Here is a 19,679-nt window from a genome sequence, read left to right on the forward strand (position 1 = left end):
CATCTTTTTTATAGATAAAATTTTGTTCACATGCCACCACTGGTAGCACCGTTACATATTCGGCTTTTGTCCCGTTTGGTCTATTTTAAACTAATTTCGCTTCGACCACCGGCCCCACTCTTTATCTTTTGAGTTTTCATAGTATTTTATTGTTTTAGTAGTCTGTTTAATTTTTAGCTTAGTATCACATATCAAAATTTAAAAAAACTTCATACTCGCTCCGACCATCGGACCATTATTTAAATTTGCTTTCTTTTAGGTTCCTATAATATCTGACGCTTATCTAACTAATTATGATACCAATCAACCAAATTAACGTTTTTTATACTCGCTCCGACCTCCAGACTCAATTTCTATTTTCTTGTTTTTTACAGTTTCAACAAATATTGGTTGCCTGTACTCAATATATTTTGTTCCTAATCAACATAACCAATATTTTCCCCACTCGCTCGGACCACCGGACCCATTTTCTAACGGTTAGTACTAACTGTTTGAAATTTATTTGAATAAGAACATCATAACAAAAATGATTCTGCAAGTAAAACAGGAGAAGGTTATCAAATAAATTTTAAAAACAGCTTTCTGGATATATATTTATAATACAATTATTAAGTTTTGCATTTTGAATATCCATTGCGAAAGATTCTTGTAAGTAATTATTTTTTGACGTATGGTAAAATATCAACGAGAAATATTGCCATAGCTGTATGGCAAAGGTGTACCTTAACCTATGGAAAAATATTTCTTCATAAACTGTAGCACATCTTAGTTTATGGCAAAAATTTGCCATATAAGAAAATGCCATAGGATATCCCTATGGGGTTTTGCCTATGGCAAAATTTTGCCATATAAAAATATGCCATAGGATACTCCTATGGGGTTTTGCCTATGGCAAAGTTTTTTCATACGTGTATGGCAAAATTTTGCCATACAAATAAATGCCATAGAATATTCTTATGGGGTTTTGCCTATGGCAGAATTTTGCCATATAAAAAAATGCCATAAGATATTCCTATGGGGTTTTGCCTATGGCAAAAATTTGCCATACACTTTTGCCATACATGTTTGGAAAATTTTGCCATACGTATATGGCAAAAGTGTATGGCAAAACTTTTGCCATAGGCAAAACCCCATAGGAATATCCTATGGCATTTTTTTATGGCAAACCTATGGCAAATTTTCCTAAGGGCTTACCCATACAAAATAAGGAGAGTAAGTTTAATTTCTTCCAGCCTTAACACCAGCATTTTAAATATCATTCTATAGGATTGCAATAGTTATGCTAGAATTACTTTTTAAAATAAGTGGTATAGAAAAAGAAAAAAAAAGCTTTTAATTTCTTACCCTTATTTTGGTTGATGCAGCTTTTGCATCGGTAAAAATGCCTTAAATGCTTTTAGCATATTTTTCTAATTGAGCAAATAGTTTTGCCATGTAAAATCTTCTAAAACATTTGCGTGGTAAGATTGTTTACAGATAGTTAGCATAAAAGTGTTTCTTATAATTTTTCGGGTATTGTAAAGTATAAAATTCTTTGTATTATTTTAAAGAATGTAATTTTATATTGAAAAATACAAAATTTGATGAGTTCCTGAAATCGAATAGCTCCTGAGAAATTGAATTTTAAGTATCTGATGTTTTTGAAATTCCTTTTCAAATCTAAATAGGTATGTTTATTCAGAGAAAGTACGTTTGTGTGTCTGATTTGGTAATTTAAATATCGTCTGCACTTATAAATTAACATATTTGAGTCTAACCTCTAATGCCATTACGATTGAGTCCTAGAATACAAAAAAATCCGAACACTAGATGAAAAGTTATTCCGGGCGGTCTGCTTTTTTGCGCATTGTTCTTTTTAAAATGAAACTATTCTTTCAATTTTTAATAAAAAAATATTAGCTTTGTTAAAATTGACATAACATATCCCATTAGACAATACCTCCTCCACTCACCTCTTGATTTATGTTTTCGAATTTATTTTAACAAACTTGTTATTCATATTTCTTTTTCAGGAGTGCGAAGACAAACTTGAAATCATCATCAAGCAATCAGCGGATACTTATTCGTTCTGTCAGAATGATAAAATCAACAATTCTATAACTGCTGTAACTGACGTCCAGATTAATTTTATTGCTCATTACCTTTTGGAATATAGTGTGTACGATGATGAAGTATATTATTTCAGACCAAACTTCAAGCTGAATTTTGAAATTAGTAAGTTGTACTTTCTAATCGAATATTAAAATATAAACTTCAAAAATTAGTTTAAATTACACAATTGTGTTGATACTGCTTAAATATGAAAAATTCTTTACATTAAAAATATTTCTTTTAGTTCCTTTTAAGCTGTCGTTTCATCCCTTGGGTACGGTTTTCATCTCCCCCCCCCCTCAACTCAAAGCCCCTTATGATTCCTAAGTGCTTTCCCGGTAAACTAGCTTCGCGCGATTTATCACCAATGGTTTATTGCCAATGAAATATATATCGATAGAGGATGATCATCCTCATATTTGAGAGGTTCGCTAGCAATCTTTTCTACAATTTTTAGCAGAGTTGGCCAAAAATGTAATCGATTACATTTTTCGATTATAGTAATCAATTACTTGTAATCATGATTACAATTTAACATAATTTTGATTACAGCTGTAATCGTGATTACAACAAACAATTACAGTAATCAATTACTTGTAATCGTGATTGCAATTTTGATTACAGCTGCAATCATGAATACAGTAATCAATTACTTGTAATCGTGATTACAACTTTCAAAAATGTTGATTACAGATGTAATCATGATTACAATATTGGTTTCAGTAATCAATTACTTGTAATTTTGATTACAGCCGTAATCAAAATTTTGATTATTTGCAAGTAATCACAATAAAAACGATTACGAGTTATTATGATTACAAGTAATCAAAATATATGATTACATGTAATCATGATTACATGTACTCGTGATTACAAGTAATTGTGATTACTTACAATCAAACTATACGATTACAAGTTATTACGATTGTATACTATATGCAAATTCATTATGTACGTATGTATGGGTTTACATATTTTTATGTACATACAATGTACGCACGCATGAAACTACAATTTGAGATTCCTATATATATATATATATATGCAATGTATGCACAAATGTTGCTTGTACGTACAATATACATAGTTATATTGTAATATACTTATACAATAAGTATATGCTTAGTACATATAGTTATGCATTTATGATACATGTACGCATGTATGTTAGTTTGTACGAAAATGTAATGTTCTGTATACATAGACAATATATGTATGAACGTATGTGAAAATAATGTTTATACGTTTGCATGATTTTATGTACTTAAGTACATATATTGTATAATTTTACGATAATAGCACGTATATACAATGCACGTATGTATATAAATTGTACGTATTTACGTACAATATGTAAGAATGTTGTTTAAAGGTTCAATATATGCACATTGTTACGCAAATAAAATGCATACATGTATGCACGTACATTTATATGTACATAGATATATGGTATATATACGCAGCGTATGTACTTATGTGCAACGTACGTATCTACTTGTATAACTACTTTGTTAGCACTTATGCGCATGTAATGTATGTATGTACAAAAAATATAGTTATATGCACAATGTACGTATGTACATACAACGTATACATATACATAATTACAAGTAATGTATAAATACATGCGTGCATTTAAATATATGTAATTACATTATACGCATACTTTGTACATACATTAAAAAAAATTTTATAAGTAAAGTTAATAAAGTTTGTTTTAAAATTTATTCTAAGGCATATAAAACTCGTCCCCATATTTTTTAGAAAACAAACAATAATCTTATTTTAAATTTCTAAATATTATATCCACACATAAAATTTACCGTTTCTTTTGCTATGATGACCATGTATTATGGTATAAAAAAAATCTGTATTGTTAAAGGTTTCATGAAAATATCTGAAATAATTTTTTATTCTAAGAATTTTAAAATGATATAGAACAATTAAACCTTAAAACGAAATTTAAATATCGTTTGATCTTGTCATTTAACTTGCTTGAGTCATTATATATACAGTACACATGGATATGCATGCATGGATCATACGTGCATTGTACAAGTGTGGATACATTTATTGGACATAAATACATAGCACATATGCATAGATTGGGATAGCATGCATGTACACATGTAAAACTTGCACGAAAGAATTATGTCCAATATATTTATGCACATATGTACAGTATATGTAAACACATATGAACATTATACATTCCATGCATCATATGTACATTATATGAATGTACATCTGTACACTATATGTATGTACATCTGTACAATACATGCATCTCAAATGTGTGTATGTACATACGTTATGCTTGTCGAATGTATGTAAGTACATCTGCACAATATATGCATGTCGAATGTATGTATGAATATATGCAAAATATAAATACGCCCAATGTACGTACAATCGTACACAAATGTATTCTGCATATTTGGATACATACATTAAAAATGAACATATTGTGTATATGTACATCAATACATTGGACATGCATATCATGTACATGTATACATACATATATTGTATATACTACATATATACCTATATCGTACATGTATACATACATATATTGTATATACTACATATATACCTATATCATATTTGTATCCATATATTATACTGTTCATAAATAAATTGTACATTCATGCATGGGACATACATTGTACAGACAATGTATGTATGTTTGTACAAACAACAAGTACTTGCATATACATGCGTGCATGAACATGGATATGCATTTTACATGCACAAATATTTGCATAAAATGCATGTGTGTAACTAAAATATCTGTACATATGCACTAGATAAAACCATTACATTTTAGTTACATTCATTTGTACGTATACAAATACGTACAAAATGTAATACATGTAAATACATACAAAATGTATCATTACAAGATACATTCTACTGTGAAATATAATCATTTATAAAAATACAATAGTCTTGTAATCGAGTATTTAAATTATATGTAATCATAATTACATGTAATCATATATTACGATTACTTTTAATCACGATTACAAGTGACCGTGATTCTAAGTAATTGATTACAATAATTGGTTATGTAATCACGATTATAGCTGTAATCAAAATTATGAATGTTTGTAATCATGATTACAAGTAATTGATTACTGTAATTAATATTGTAATCACGATTACAAGTAATTGATTACTGTAATTAGTATTGTAATCACGATTACAAGCAATTGATTACTGTAATTAGTATTCTAATCATGATTACAGTTGTAATCAAAATTTTTAATCATGATTACAAGTAGTAATCGATTACATTTTCGCTCTTCTCTGATGTAATCAAAAATTTGATTACTTGTAATCGCGATTACTTGTAATAGTGATTACAAGTAATTCATTACATAGTTGTAATTATCTGTAATCAGTTACAGTTGTAATCAATTACTGTAATCGACGGCCAACTCTGTTTTTTAGTCATGAACCATTTAACTTAGAACTGTGGAAGGTTTTTGGAAAAATGAGAGTACAAGAACTAGCAGAATTATCTTTTTAACAATCAAAAATTTATGCACATTTTTCTATAAATTTTATTTTAGAAGCAATATTGAACTTTTTAAAAATAAATGTTAGTTTCTGTAAAAAAAAGTATTTTTAAAGGAATTTCTTGTTTTCATAAACATACGTATTCTTTTTAAAGGGAAATCTTATTTTAAATAACATTATTTATTTTTTAAAAATGACTTCTCTTAATAGAAAATCTTTGTATTAAAAATATAATTTGCTTTCTAGAGTGAATTTGTATCCCAATATATATATATATATATATATATATATATATATNTCCTTTAGATGATTTAAATGTTCTTCAAAACTATTAGAATAAATTATGATATCATCAAAATAATTAGCTGCAAATGAAACTTTATGTTTAGTGAGTATTCTACGTATTGTTCTTTGAAAAATACTAGGGGCGTTCTTCCACCCAAATGGCAATCTTAACCATTCGTATAACCCACTATTGGTGACAAAAGCAAGTTTTTCAGTGTCCTCAGGGTTGATTGGAATTTGCCAATAACCACTTACCATATCTAGCCTACTAAAATAAACACTGTTCCCTAATTTATCTATAAGAGTTTCTATAAGAGGTAATGGTTCTGCATCCGATTTAGTAATTTGATTTAATTTTCTGAAGTCTATACACAATCTACTTTTTTTATTTTCATCTTTTTTATAAGCTAGAGTTACTGGAGCAGAATAGGGAGAAGAGCTTTCTTTAATTATATTATGCTTTAACAATTCTTCAATTTGTTTATCTATTTCCTCTTGTTGTTTTGGGGAAGTTTTGTATGCTCGTAAGGATACTGGTAAGTCTGATGTTAATCTTACCCTTTGAGGTTCAATTCTTATTGTCCCTACATCATATTTATCTTTAGCAAAAATATCTGAAAAATCTTCTAAAATTTCCTGAAGTTGGAAATTTTTTTCATCATCTTGAATTTGCATAATTCCGTCAACATGATTTTGACAATGTTGGCCACCATTATCATATTTAGTCTGAAGAATATTTGAAAATTCAAAATTATTTTCAGTTTTGCCATTTAAATCTTTACTTTTAAGTCTATTTTTTGCTTCATTTTTCTTTAACTTCACTTTGTTAACATTTTTATTTTTGTTTATTCTCATGTCCAAAATTTTCTTTTCTTTTGCAATTTCTACATTTGGTTTATTATTATTTGATTTAACATTTTTTTTTATTTATTTCTACTTTCCTTATTTTTATTCTTAGCTTTATTTTCTCTATTTGTATTTTTATTGCAATCATTAACCTGGATTTCAGGAGAAATGTGCTAAGACAAATTGCTTTTATAATCCGAAAAAGTGATCAGTTTTCTCCGATTTTGCATTACAACTCGTTTAACACAATCGATCACAAATTTAAACCCATTACATTCCTTTAAACCCAATATGGCATAAGGTGGATCAGTATTTAAAACATAAAATTCCACTGACCTAGCTATATTTCCAATTTTTAAAGTTTAATTCCAATTTCCAATTTTTGAAGTTGCAGAATACCTTTTGTTTGTTTTACATTAACAAAGTTTTTTCTTTCTTTTTGGACATTAAGTTTTTCAAAAAGCTTAGCCGGGATGATGTTTAACAGGATAGTTTTATTAGTCATAATCGGGTATTTGTCACTTTTATTGTTTTCATTTTTATTTTGTGTGTATCCGGATACTATTAATTGACAATTTTGTTGTTGGTCACTTTCTTGTTTAGACTGAGTTAGATTCTCAGCCGTAAAATATTATGTTTGTTTATACAATTTTGGCTCGAATTATAAGTATTAGTTATTCCAACTTTATCACAGTATTTATATGGCTTAGGAGGCAACTCCGGGAAAGCCTGACGAAATGACTTCTTTGTTGTTTATTTGTAAGAAATTTTTCACTTTCTTTCTGAACTCTGTGTCTAAATTGGGATTGTTGGTTAAAATTTTGCCTTGGTTGGGAAAATTTTTGTCTAGGATTATTAGGACTAACTGGTTTATTAATGAATGGCCGCCTTTGTGTCCAGCCTAGTTGTCTATACCCATTAAATTTGAATTTCGGCAGTTTTTGTTTAGTTTCAGTTTGGGGTAAAACAATAAAGGCATTATGAATTATCTTAGAAACAGTGATCTATTCAATTGGGGTTTTGGGTTCTGCTGAAACCAAAAGTGTTTTAATTTGTCGGAGCAAACCTATAGAAAAACCCTCAATTATATGGTCATTTCGACCCAACGCTACCTGTTCAGTAAAATATGAATTTAGGTCTTCAGCATGGCCAGAAAATTTTAAATTTGGAAAATCATTAAAGCCAAAAGGAGCCAATTTTGGGTTTACATCTACTAATAGTTAACTTCGTAGCCTAGCAATTTTGTGCCCAACACAAAACAAGGGAGTTCCTGGATCAAACTAGCTTTCATGAAAAACTTTTTGATGAAACTAACCCCCATTTGCGTTATATGGAGTAGAAAATCACGAAAACCTCCCACAGTAAGTCTGACGGCAAGAGAATTCTAAACCATGATCCTCTACCACTGAGAATATTTTACATTAGCACTGTGGGCAGTGCGAGCCTGGTGCGGAATTGGAATAGATTAACTACATTTAACATCACTTGCCGTGATGCTAGTTNAAATAAACCCCATTTGCGTTATATGGAGTAGAAAATCACGAAAATCTCCCACAGTAAGTCTGACGGCAAGAGAATTCTAAACCATGATCCTCTACCACTGAGAATATTTTACATTAGCACTGTGGGCAGTGCGAGCCTAGTGCGGAATTCGAATAGATTAACTACATTTAACATCACTTTACGTGATGCTAATTCTCGCGGCTAACTCATAGTCAATATTTACTATCATCAAGAAAATTTCTTCGGTACATATATATATATATTCCTTTCAATAGTCAGTAAGGCCCATATTTCCACAACATCGATATTAAAACTACAAATAGTTTTAATACTATCAATTAATTTTGGTGATTATTTAAATTGCTCTGACATAGCGATTAAAAACTTAAATATTAGAGTACGTGCAATAAACTCTTTTCTTGATCAAATAGAACTGTGAACAAGCAAATATCACACTCATATCGGATACAAACTTCAAATATCGATATCTCGGATACTTTTTAAATTAGAATGAAGTGTTTTTTAAAATTTTTTTCATTTTTTTACAAGGAACTATTGTATTATATTATTGCATTAACATTTTTTGTCTTCGGGGGCCGTATGAAAATTTAAAATTTAAATTTATGCTATTAAAATTATTTTTTATCGTAACGGATCTGTTAAGAACATAATTTCTTTTAATCTTGTAGAAATATAACGAAATTACGAAAAATAAACTAATTTTATATACAATTTTTTTGCGATAAATATGCTGACAAAAAAAAATTAGCAAATGTACGATTTTAAAGCGCATTAGATTTTATTCGGATGCTAAACAAGCAAAGAATATATTCCAAAACGATGCTTTTAATAAATATCTAGCATATTTGTTACACATAATCGGGATAAAATTGGGGGGGGGATGCATTCCACTCATCTCCACTGAATAAAGTTGGACAAAATGAAAAAGGAAAAAATAATTCCATGTAAATAAACGTGTTTTCGTTTTGGTTCTACAATAAAGAAGAGCTCATAGTGAAATACTGAGAAACCGAAGAAATGTTGTGATACAGATATGGGGAGAGCCCCTAGTCCGTACCTGTGTTGGATGAAGTAAAAGTAAATAGAAAATTGAGTTATAAAACATTTGGAAATTGATTTTAATCTGGAAATCAAGGAAGGCTTCTTGTCCGCACACCCTTCCACGCACTGTTAAAATTTTCCTTCTAAAATTACGGTAATATAATAAAAGAAATTTTTTTTCCTTTATGGTATTATATCTATTTACAAAAATATCGTTATAAAACCATGTATACAAAACTATACAGTTTTTAACCATTTACAACTAGCATTTTTTAAAAACGTAATAATTTTTTAACTAGACATAGAAGCTCGGCTTTTCTTAAGTTAATGGTCATTGGAGAGTGCCGGACACTGGGAATTCTTCACGTGTTGAACGGAATGGAGAAAATATTCTGTAGTGNATAAACTAATTTTATATACAATTTTTTTGCGATAAATATGCTGACAAAAAAAAATTAGCAAATGTACGATTTTAAAGCGCATTAGATTTTATTCGGATGCTAAACAAGTAAAGAATATATTCCAAAACGATGCTTTTAATAAATATTTAGCATATTTGTTGCACATAATCGGGATCTAATTGGGGGGGGGATGCATTCTACTCATCTCCACTGAATAAAGTTGGACAAAATGAAAAAGGCAAAAAAAATTCCATGTAAATAAACGTGTTTTCGTTTTGGTTCTACAATAAAGAAGAGCTCATAGTGAAATACTGAGAAACCGAAGAAATGTTGTGATACAGATATGGGGAGAGCCCCTAGGCCGTACCTGTGTTGGATGAAGCAAAAGTAAATAGAAAATTGAGTTATAAAACACTTGGAAATTGATTTTAATCTGGAAAATCAAGGTAGGTTTCTTGTCCGCACACCCTTCCATGCACTGTTAAAATTTTCCTTCTAAAATTACGGTAATATAACTGGCAGCTGCCTGCCCATCCGATTAACCATAAAGTTTACGGAAAAGAAAATTTTTTTTCCTTTATGGTATTACATCCATTTACAAAAATATCGTTATAAAACCATGAATACAAAACTATACAGTTTTTTAACCATTTACAACTAGCATTTTTTAAAAACGTAATAATTTTTTAACTAGACATAGAAGCTCGGCTTTTCTTAAGTTAATGGTCATTGGAGAGTGCCGGACACTGGGAATTCTTCACGTGTTGAACGGAATGGAGAAAATATTGTGTAGTGTCAACACTAGGACTCGAACTCCAGTTCTGATGGTCATGAGATTGACAGATGAGTCCGCTCGGCTATGATATGTACGCAGTAGCGAAGAGCTAAGTAGCTTCCTTATGTGGTTCGAGTTGGTGCTATAAAATTCTGGTTGTTTAACCGTATTAGGTGAAAGCAGTTAATAAACAGTTTTTCTCAAACTTAACAGTTTGATTACCATTTCATTTATGGTTATTTGGCTGTGTTGATTAAATATGGTAAAATAGCCATGCAATCAATTGTTATTTAACCATTTCTTCCGAGAAATTTCTAACAGTGTGTCTTAGGGCCTTGATATTTGCCTTTATAGTTAGTTCAGTTTTTATTTCACAAGTGCAAACACTTTTCCACCTAGTGCTCAGTAGATCGAAGACTCTATAGAAAGCCAAGATATTGACTGGATTTTTGAGACAGTCATATCGCGATATCTCAATCCTAACATAGTTGTTCTGGGGAGCGCAAATAACAACGCCTCTTAACACTAGGTTTACGGGACACGTCATTTTGAGTCATTTCGAGTTTTGTAAGGAAAATTATAAAACCCGTTTGAATTTTTATTTTATCTCTTGTAATGACTTTTAACCATTGATCGAAGTAAATATATATTGAAGATTATTTCCTTCAATAGCGTTTAAATATTGAAATTCTCTATGTGGTATACCTATCTCTACGGATATGCGTCAATTTGACGCGATCATAATTTAGACAAAATTTTGAGTAAACAAGCAATTATCACATCAATAATAAATAGGAATGTACCGACAATACTTCGATTCGTTATTCGATATCGTTATCTCAAATAAAACAAGCGATAAACAACTGTAATAGAAAGAACAAACGCAGAACGCCCTAGGGAAATCACATTATGATTTTTCTAAATTAAGGATGATTTTAGGGAATCACACACCCTTTTAATCGATTTTGTTGTTCCCTTCTGAAACAACTGTTTCACACCTTCCATCTCCTAAAATTGTTACACAAAACCAAGTTTGTGAATAATTACTTAGTTACTATTTTTGTGTCAAATATCACTTAAATCAATAGAGTAATTCTGGAGAGAATCGGCGAAATCCAAAAATTTCCTTTTGACTAACATTGTATCTGCTTTTATAGTCTTTGGAAATAAAATATGCGTCTCTAGGTTACTCGATTTTCTCTCTTCGTTACCATGGTTTCCGTAAATTTTCCTCTTGCCAGTACGTTTCTTGACATGTTGAAACCATGGTAACGGTGCCAAAACCATGGCAACGGTGATGGGAAGTGTGTGGTGAGTGGGGAAGCTGAGTAATTTTGAGACACTGGTTATATTCGCAAAGAGTAAAATATATGTCTCTAGATCAAAGCCAATGTGAAAACTTTAAAATTGAGGATTTCACTTTGATATTCGGTAGAGATGGTCAAAAATGTTTTTAAAAATTATAATTGAATTGATTTGCAACAAAAGAAGAGTTAAGATATCAGATTCAAGTGGGAGTAAAAACTGTTGGATTTAACAATTTTTCTGCGTGCATATATTTTAGTAAAATAATATTTTATTCTTTTTTTTACAGGAGATATTGAATGCTTACAAAACAACAGTTTTCACTGTTCTAATCATTCTTGCATTCCTAAGAATGAAATATGCGACGGAGTTAAAGACTGCGAAAATGGGGCAGACGAAGTTGGATGCGGTAAGTATTTCTGAACACTTTGTGTACCATGTGGACTTAAAAAGAATAGACTATGCATATACTGTACACATGCATACACTTTTATAGAATTTCCAAAGTTTCAATAAATATTTTCCTCTGTGCTCCAAGCAATGATAGCGTACTGATATTTTAAAAAAATAGTATTTAAAGAATTATTATCACCAGTATAAAAAAATAGAAGCATATGGTATATTAGTTGTCAATTAAATTATTAGTTCGTTGCATCAGTTCTTCTAAGAGTTTAAAAAATCTGTTTTTAAATCAGCTACTTTCAATAAAATTTTTTAAAAAATTCGTTGTAAAAGATTGAAGAAACAACGTATTATAACTGATTATGTGGCTGGGATAGCCTGATCGGTTGGGCGCTGGCCCATGTCAGAGAGTTCGTGGGTTCGAACCCCGCCGGCCGAAGACTCCCCGTGTAGTTGGTGACTGATGCACATAAAAAATTCTGTCAAGTCGCAAAGTCCTCCATGTTCCCATAACAAATCAACATCTCTGGGGGTAATGGATTGGAGATTGTTTGTTCTCTTTTTCAGGTCAAAATTACGATCTGTGGATGAATGGATGGATGTATGAATGGGTCTGTCTTATAAACAGGTGTGACGTATGGTGTGGCAGAAGTCGGATTCTTGACCACAGATGGCGCCACTGCAAAACGAGAAACGCACACTCTGTCTTAAATTTTCTCGGTTTCTCCAAGCAGGCTTGCCCGTGTGGCAAGTGGCAATAGAAACAACAACAACATAACCGATTATTATCAATCAAAAATATTGAAAATTAAATATTTGTAGTACAACTGAATTCCTAGAATTCACGAGAAATTAGAGTCTCTAAAACCTAGTAAAACAGTTGTCATCACTTTAAAAAATTTTCTCCAGACTATGGCCACCGTTTTACAATTTTAACTTCGATTACCTACCACTGGAAACAATATTCCGCAGAAAGCTTAGATTTTTGAGGGTCTTCATTTTCAAGAACGCAAACTTGCTCTTCTATATATTAAAATTTTGTTTCTCAAATGGTGGCAAAATTTATGTTTTTAAATGTTACTTTTACTTTCGCAAATTTGATTTAAAGCTCTTTTGCCCAACTTTGCAAATAAATAATTCAAAAGGTGTTCAATATCATCTGTTTTTCGATAGACCTTGTAAACTATTGGAGATGATTAACTACAATTTTACAACTGGGTACTTGCAACTCGAGAAGAAGACGATCACTGATAGACAGATACTCGACTTATGACTTAAGAGTCAGCTGATTGTTTATAATTAAGATGGCGTGTTAAATGCGTGCAAAATTTCTCCACATAACTTAGAATGTTGATTAACGGGAAATTAATTAAATACAGTGCCGTATCGCGTCTAAAAATTGTTGAACATTCTTTTTTCTCTGCTACGTTCTTAGCTTGATGTATATTATTGTAACCGTGGTATAATTTTGTTTTGTGTACCTGACTACTTAGTGTACTTAGTTTATGTTCTACGTGGCTTCGTGCCACATAATATATATGTGTTAAATAAGAAATATATGGTGAAAAAATTGAAATCTTTGTGAAAGAACATAAAATATATGACTTGAGAGATTTGATCCTTGTCGGGCTTGGCTTACTCGAAATAAAATGGAGAGAACAGATTAAAATTGTAGCAGTTTATACCTATTTTCTCTAGTAATGCATATGAATGCTTCAGAAATAGTTCAACATGTTCCGCCCGTGCATTACTGTAGCCTTGACAATATTTTTATGGATTTTTTTAACCTACCAACATGCCAAATCTTCGTAAGGATTGGAAGCTAAATCTTCTTTGAGGGGAACTATCTCGTGAGTTTTATACTTTTAGACATTCTTTTGTCTCCATTTTAAAATACAATGCTAAAATTAATGTTCTTACGCTATTTGTGAGATGCAAAATGGTATTTCTGTGTATTTCTAAAAACTAAACTTAGCATTATCGGCATTAACGCGATGTAAACCATATGCAAATGGTTTACCTAGACGGTAATGGTCTATAATTGCAATTGCTTTACATACATTACAATAATATATTATAAACATTTTTATTACAATTTTTATTTTATTTTGATTATCTTAATTACTTATAACATTTCTATATCTATGTATATTAATCCATTTATTTTTACTTACAGAAACAGGCATATTAAGCATTAAAGGTGTTACGGAGACGCGTTCAAAAGAAATAGAGTGGATGAAAAGCAAGCGTTCTTCTTCCTGGGGATGGCATGAGAATACTCCACGAGTTCTATCTTCTCTATTTTTATCAGGAGGAGTCAAATTCGACGGCACAATCTATGAAGAAGAACTAATGGCGAAACAAACAGAGCTTAAAACTTCGATTGCTCTACTGAAGTAATAGTTAAAATCAATTTTTTAAACCTTTCCCTCAAAATCAAAAATAACGAAGCCATTCCAAATTGATAACAATGTATTTTTTATTTTCAAATTTCATCTTGTTGAGCTGAAGTTTTAGATTTCTTGTCCAAACATTTAAAAGTAAAGCATTCCTGAAACAAACCGTTATGAGCCAAGGAGTAATATGACGTAAATATAACCATGGCTGATAGTTTTTGTCAGATATATTCTACTACTATTGAATGATACATCTGTGGCTTAAAACCTATATATACCAAGACGAAAATAGAGCTAAAACTGGTACGAAAGACTTTTCATTCTAGAATTTTTTTTCTTCTAGAAACATTAAATTTCTGTTACTACCGAGATTTTTTTTACAATTAAAGCATATATTTCAAACTGCTATTTTCCTTAGAAGGAGTAGATATTGATAAAATAGTTTGAAGAAGAGAATAGATTTAGCGAAAACAAGTTAAAACTGAAATGATTTTACTACGAGCTTTTCCTCTTTTCGGTCCAGTTTTCACCCACAGATGTATCATGATTTATTTCTCCATGACAAACAGTTGCAAACACTTTTTCAAACTAAATGCTTTCAGGAAGGCGAGGCGAAATCCCCCACAAGATTCTTATTGTATTTTACTAAATTTTGAGTTTCGATAATTAAAGATAAGTTTTAATTTCACACGCCGAGTATCCATCTCATACGCACTGCAATAAAGATTTTGGTCCGACGTGTATATTGAAATTTCATTGGTATACACCTCATACGCACTTAACTGGTTGACATGGGATGCCCACTAAAAACGTATGAGTTTTCTAAAATTTTATGTTTTTAAAATACGTAGCAGTTCCATTAAAGAAACGTACCACCAAATAATATTCTTATTGTATTGTATTGAAATTTTGAGTTTAGATAATCAAAATTAAGAACTTTTTAATTTACACGCTCTTCAGTATACAGCTCTTACACACTGCAATAAAGATTTTGGTTTGAAGTGTAAAACACGCTTAACTGGTTGATAAAGGCTGCCTACTACAAAAAATGTAAAAGTTTTCTAAAATTTTATATTTCTAAAATACTTAGCAGTTCCATTGGTAACATTAAAGAAACGTATCACCAAATAATATTCTTATTGTTTTCTATTAAAACTTTGAGTTTTGATAATGAATGACATCTTTTTAATCTTACACGACGAATATTCACGTCATATGCACTTTAATAAAAATTTTGGTCCGACGTGTATACACGTCAAAAGGGGTTGAACTGAGTTGCCTTTTAAAAATGTATACGTTTTCTAAAATTTTTATATTTCTTAAATACTTAACAGATCCATTAGTAATGTAAAGGAAACATACCACCAAATTATTTTTCATGTGGAGTGTTTTGCGATTTTAATTCAACTAACAGTTAAATTTCCTATTTTTTTTAAATTAACCTTTTTTAAATCATTGAAATTGAACATATGTTTTTAAGTAATTATGTTTTAGTAATTTAAACCAAAATTATTTAGTTATATATGCATGATTTAATGTGGTATGAATTCCAAGGAATTGTACGTGTTTCTTTTAAATTAAACTTAAAAGTCTTGGAAGTACGATAACTTATTAATAAATCATTATTTGAATAAAATAAATATTAGTAAACACCACAAAATACTACTTATAACCTTCTAAGTTTCAAATCATACAGATGTCATATTTCAGAATAAAATTTAAAGTTTGCATACTATTTATTTTTACGTGTAATAAATTTGCTGTGCCGCTTTAAAATATTCAATACATTTACACATTCAACATTTTTGTATCTAACAAGATTTATATAACTTCTTGCATTAATTGCAAAGCTGTCTCACTGCTTTTTCGTGTTCACTTATTTACAAACAATGCTCATTTGACACTAAATCAATAATAATTCAATTTTTCAGGAATCCTCTTTCAGCAGAACAACTAAGCATGTTTATAAACAGCTTATTGGTGACGTGTCACAATCCTCGTCAGTTCTATGGACAGAACCTGATAAAGCGTTTAAAAGAGCAAGTGCAGTCTACAACTAACTTCACGCATCCAATAGCATATTTAACTCTCTGCAATGCTAAAGAACCCTGGCCGCTTAAAGCAATTGCAGATCTCAACAAAATTTTAAGCACCGATGCTGACAATACTTTTGTTAGAGGTAACTAAATGTTTTCCAATTATAAGTTTGCATTATAAAATAGCATACAAATTTTTTTGTTACATTTATAGAAGTACTTTATTTTACCTAAGTCGGATGCGGGAATTTGAAATCTGTATCTAGTTTAGTTCCTAAAGGTACAATATATTTTCAAAAAGATATTTTTAGTTTAGTTAATTTTTCGTCTGAATTTGCAAGTTTATATAGAATGTATGGGTTTATATAAATTTATCTGCTCCACTGAAAATAACACTTTAGTCAAAATGAGACAATATGTCCAAAATATATTTCAACATAAATTGAAATGCATTATCGCATTCTTCCTACCACGCCTTACGTAGCAAACAAGTGGGAACACTAAGTATTCATTTGACTGAATTTAAAAATGATCGTGGCTAGGAATATAATGTTAAACTGCATAAAAACTATAGCTTATTAATAGAAACCGAATTCAGATTTGAAATCAGCAGCACAAAAAAAAAATCTGAGATTCGTTCAAAAATCTCACACAACAGGAAAAAAAGAATCCCTATTGTAATTTATACCAAAATTTAGTTTTATAATGTATCATTGTTTGAAAAAATCCTTTATTTGTTATAATAAATAAATAATAGTAAAAAAAATCAGTAGTTTTAAATATTTTACAAAGTATTGAGTTGTTTGACTTTTTTGCTGAAAATTGCCTATTTGTGCCACTTCCTTGGTACAAATTATAATTTTATCTTAAAAGAAGAAAAAGAGTCAGAGTGTGGACATATGGTTGGAATAGACATATAGAACAGTTCTGTTATTTAACACTCAAAAATTGTCTGAAAATTTTGTTAGATTGACTGTGTCACACTTTCATAAGAAGTTACAAGGCTAAAACGCGTCACAGCTAAGTAGAAAAAAAAGGTTTTTATGATGGAAAAGTAACAACATAATTTTTTTTAATAGAACTTATAAACTATTTCTATTCATCACTTTATCAATAAGAGATATTATGCTATTAATAATTAAGTGTATATACGTATTTTAACAGTCCTTTTTTATTTATCTTTTTTTAATTAACTGTTAATTAGATTAAAACAACAAATAACTATACAGGCGGCTAATGTGGATGAACACACACCGTGGCAAGACTAGTAATGGATATATCAATATATTTTATTTTACAAAATAGTACATTGTGGTAGACACAAATGCATAAAATGATCCAGGTATAGAAAGGTAACAGCCTAAGTTTTATTTTAATAGCAACTTGTACACTATTTGCTTTCATCGTTTTTAACAGTAGGAAATATTATGTTGTGAAAGAATAAGTGCATTACATTTATTTTAACACGTTCACGCCGGGGTGACCCACCGGTGGGTCACGCTAGATTGTCTCATCTTGGCAGCGCACCGGAGTAAAAACTGGTAACAAATAAATTTCATTTTTCAGTTTTTTTCCGGGAATAATAAAAATCCATAGCTACCAATTGTTTTTAACGGAGGCAATTTTTATATTGAATTGCTTTTTCGCCGTGATGAATTTCCTTTCAGTGAATTGTTATTGTTGAGAATAGATTAACTCCTCCCGAATATTATCTAATATTGAAATAGTCCTTCTACCAGTATTTTCACTTTTCCCGGCGTGAACGTGTTAATAGATATTTTTGATATGCTCTTATTAACACTAAACATACCATAACCGGTCAAAAAATTGTTTATTGTATGTCGTATTGTATTTTAAAATGTTGGTTATAGGTTAGAGCAAATGAGCTTGAGTCAACAAATAACAATATGGCTAGTGTGGGTGGTCACAAACTGTGGCGAGACTACTATGGGCATGCCAATGTCATTAGTATTCCCACGACTCTTAGGAGAAAATTCCTGATAATGTTAGAAAAAAAGTTAATTTTGTTTCTTCTAAGATAACACTTTAATGTTCTGGTATAATAAAATTGGCATATATACAAACAGGGGTGAAAGCGAGACGGAAAAGGGGAAAGGCTGGTAGTAAAAGCATTTCAGTTATAGCTAGTTTTGGGGAGGAGTTTACTTATTCTTTTTTTAAATTTTTCAACAATATCTACTTTATCTTGGATGCTGGATATTGGGGTTATCTCGGCGTTTGGCGCGAAGCGCCACTAACCGATTCATCGATTCTGTTTTGTTGTATTCTGGGAGGTCCTATATATCTTTGAAGTTGTAGTATGTTGTAACAACAAGTCAAGTCCTTAAGGAGTAAATCTTTAGTTTTGAGGGGAAAATCATCTTTGGATTGGGGAGATCCCCTTGGGTAGAGTTGTATGATAAAGTTAATAGTATTTTGATAGTATGCAGACTTTATCTTGGAAAAGAAGCAGTTTTATATATATGTCAGAATTATAAAAGAAATCTTGATAGTTACAGATATTTCATTTTTTTCGAAAAAAATGCTGGAATGAAATGTTTTACGTACCAGGTTTTTCTCTTTTCCGTCTTGCTATATAAGGGCTTTCACCCATGTATACAAATTAAATGATTGAGGTAATTTTCTCATTTGTTACCACTTTTTGGTTTTTCTAAGACAGCACCATAATTAGGTTTATTGAGATAAAATTCAGAGTTAATTACTATCGCATCATTTATCAGGGTATTTATTTAATAAATTCAAAAATTTTTTGTAAAATATTTGATTTATTTTCAAATTTTTACTACAACGTACTTAATAATTTAAAATAATTTCTTGTAAAATTGCAAATTTAGGAAAAATTATTGCTTTAGCACGTTATACGAGTTTATTGTAATTCAAATATTTGTTATATACAGAGATGCCAACTTGCTCCGGACAACAAATATATATTTTAAAGTGGTAGTTTATCAATTGTGATTCTTGGTTTAATAAATTCAATTTAGTAGATTTTTATCCACCACTATTTCAAAAAAATTCGTAGGCTTATATA

At 30.3% G+C, this 19,679-nt stretch overlaps 1 protein-coding gene across 4 annotated transcripts in view; it reads left to right on the top strand.

Annotated features, from left to right (window-relative positions):
* Positions 1-19,679, top strand: part of LOC107457412 (uncharacterized protein CG3556) — a 142,454-nt gene that overhangs the window by 4,238 nt on the left and 118,537 nt on the right. For 3 of the 4 annotated variants that reach the window (XM_071187100.1, XM_071187098.1, XM_043054443.2), the window contains exons 3-6: positions 2,013-2,214; positions 12,083-12,202; positions 14,372-14,591; positions 16,523-16,770. In XM_071187100.1, coding sequence (XP_071043201.1) covers positions 2,013-2,214; positions 12,083-12,202; positions 14,372-14,591; positions 16,523-16,770 — 790 coding nt within the window. The remainder of the gene's footprint in view (positions 1-2,012; positions 2,215-12,082; positions 12,203-14,371; positions 14,592-16,522; positions 16,771-19,679) is intronic. The other variant, XM_071187099.1, reaches the window with a different exon arrangement.

This window comes from Parasteatoda tepidariorum, chromosome 10 (genome assembly GCF_043381705.1).
Source record: "Parasteatoda tepidariorum isolate YZ-2023 chromosome 10, CAS_Ptep_4.0, whole genome shotgun sequence".
Lineage (NCBI taxonomy): Eukaryota > Metazoa > Arthropoda > Arachnida > Araneae > Theridiidae > Parasteatoda > Parasteatoda tepidariorum.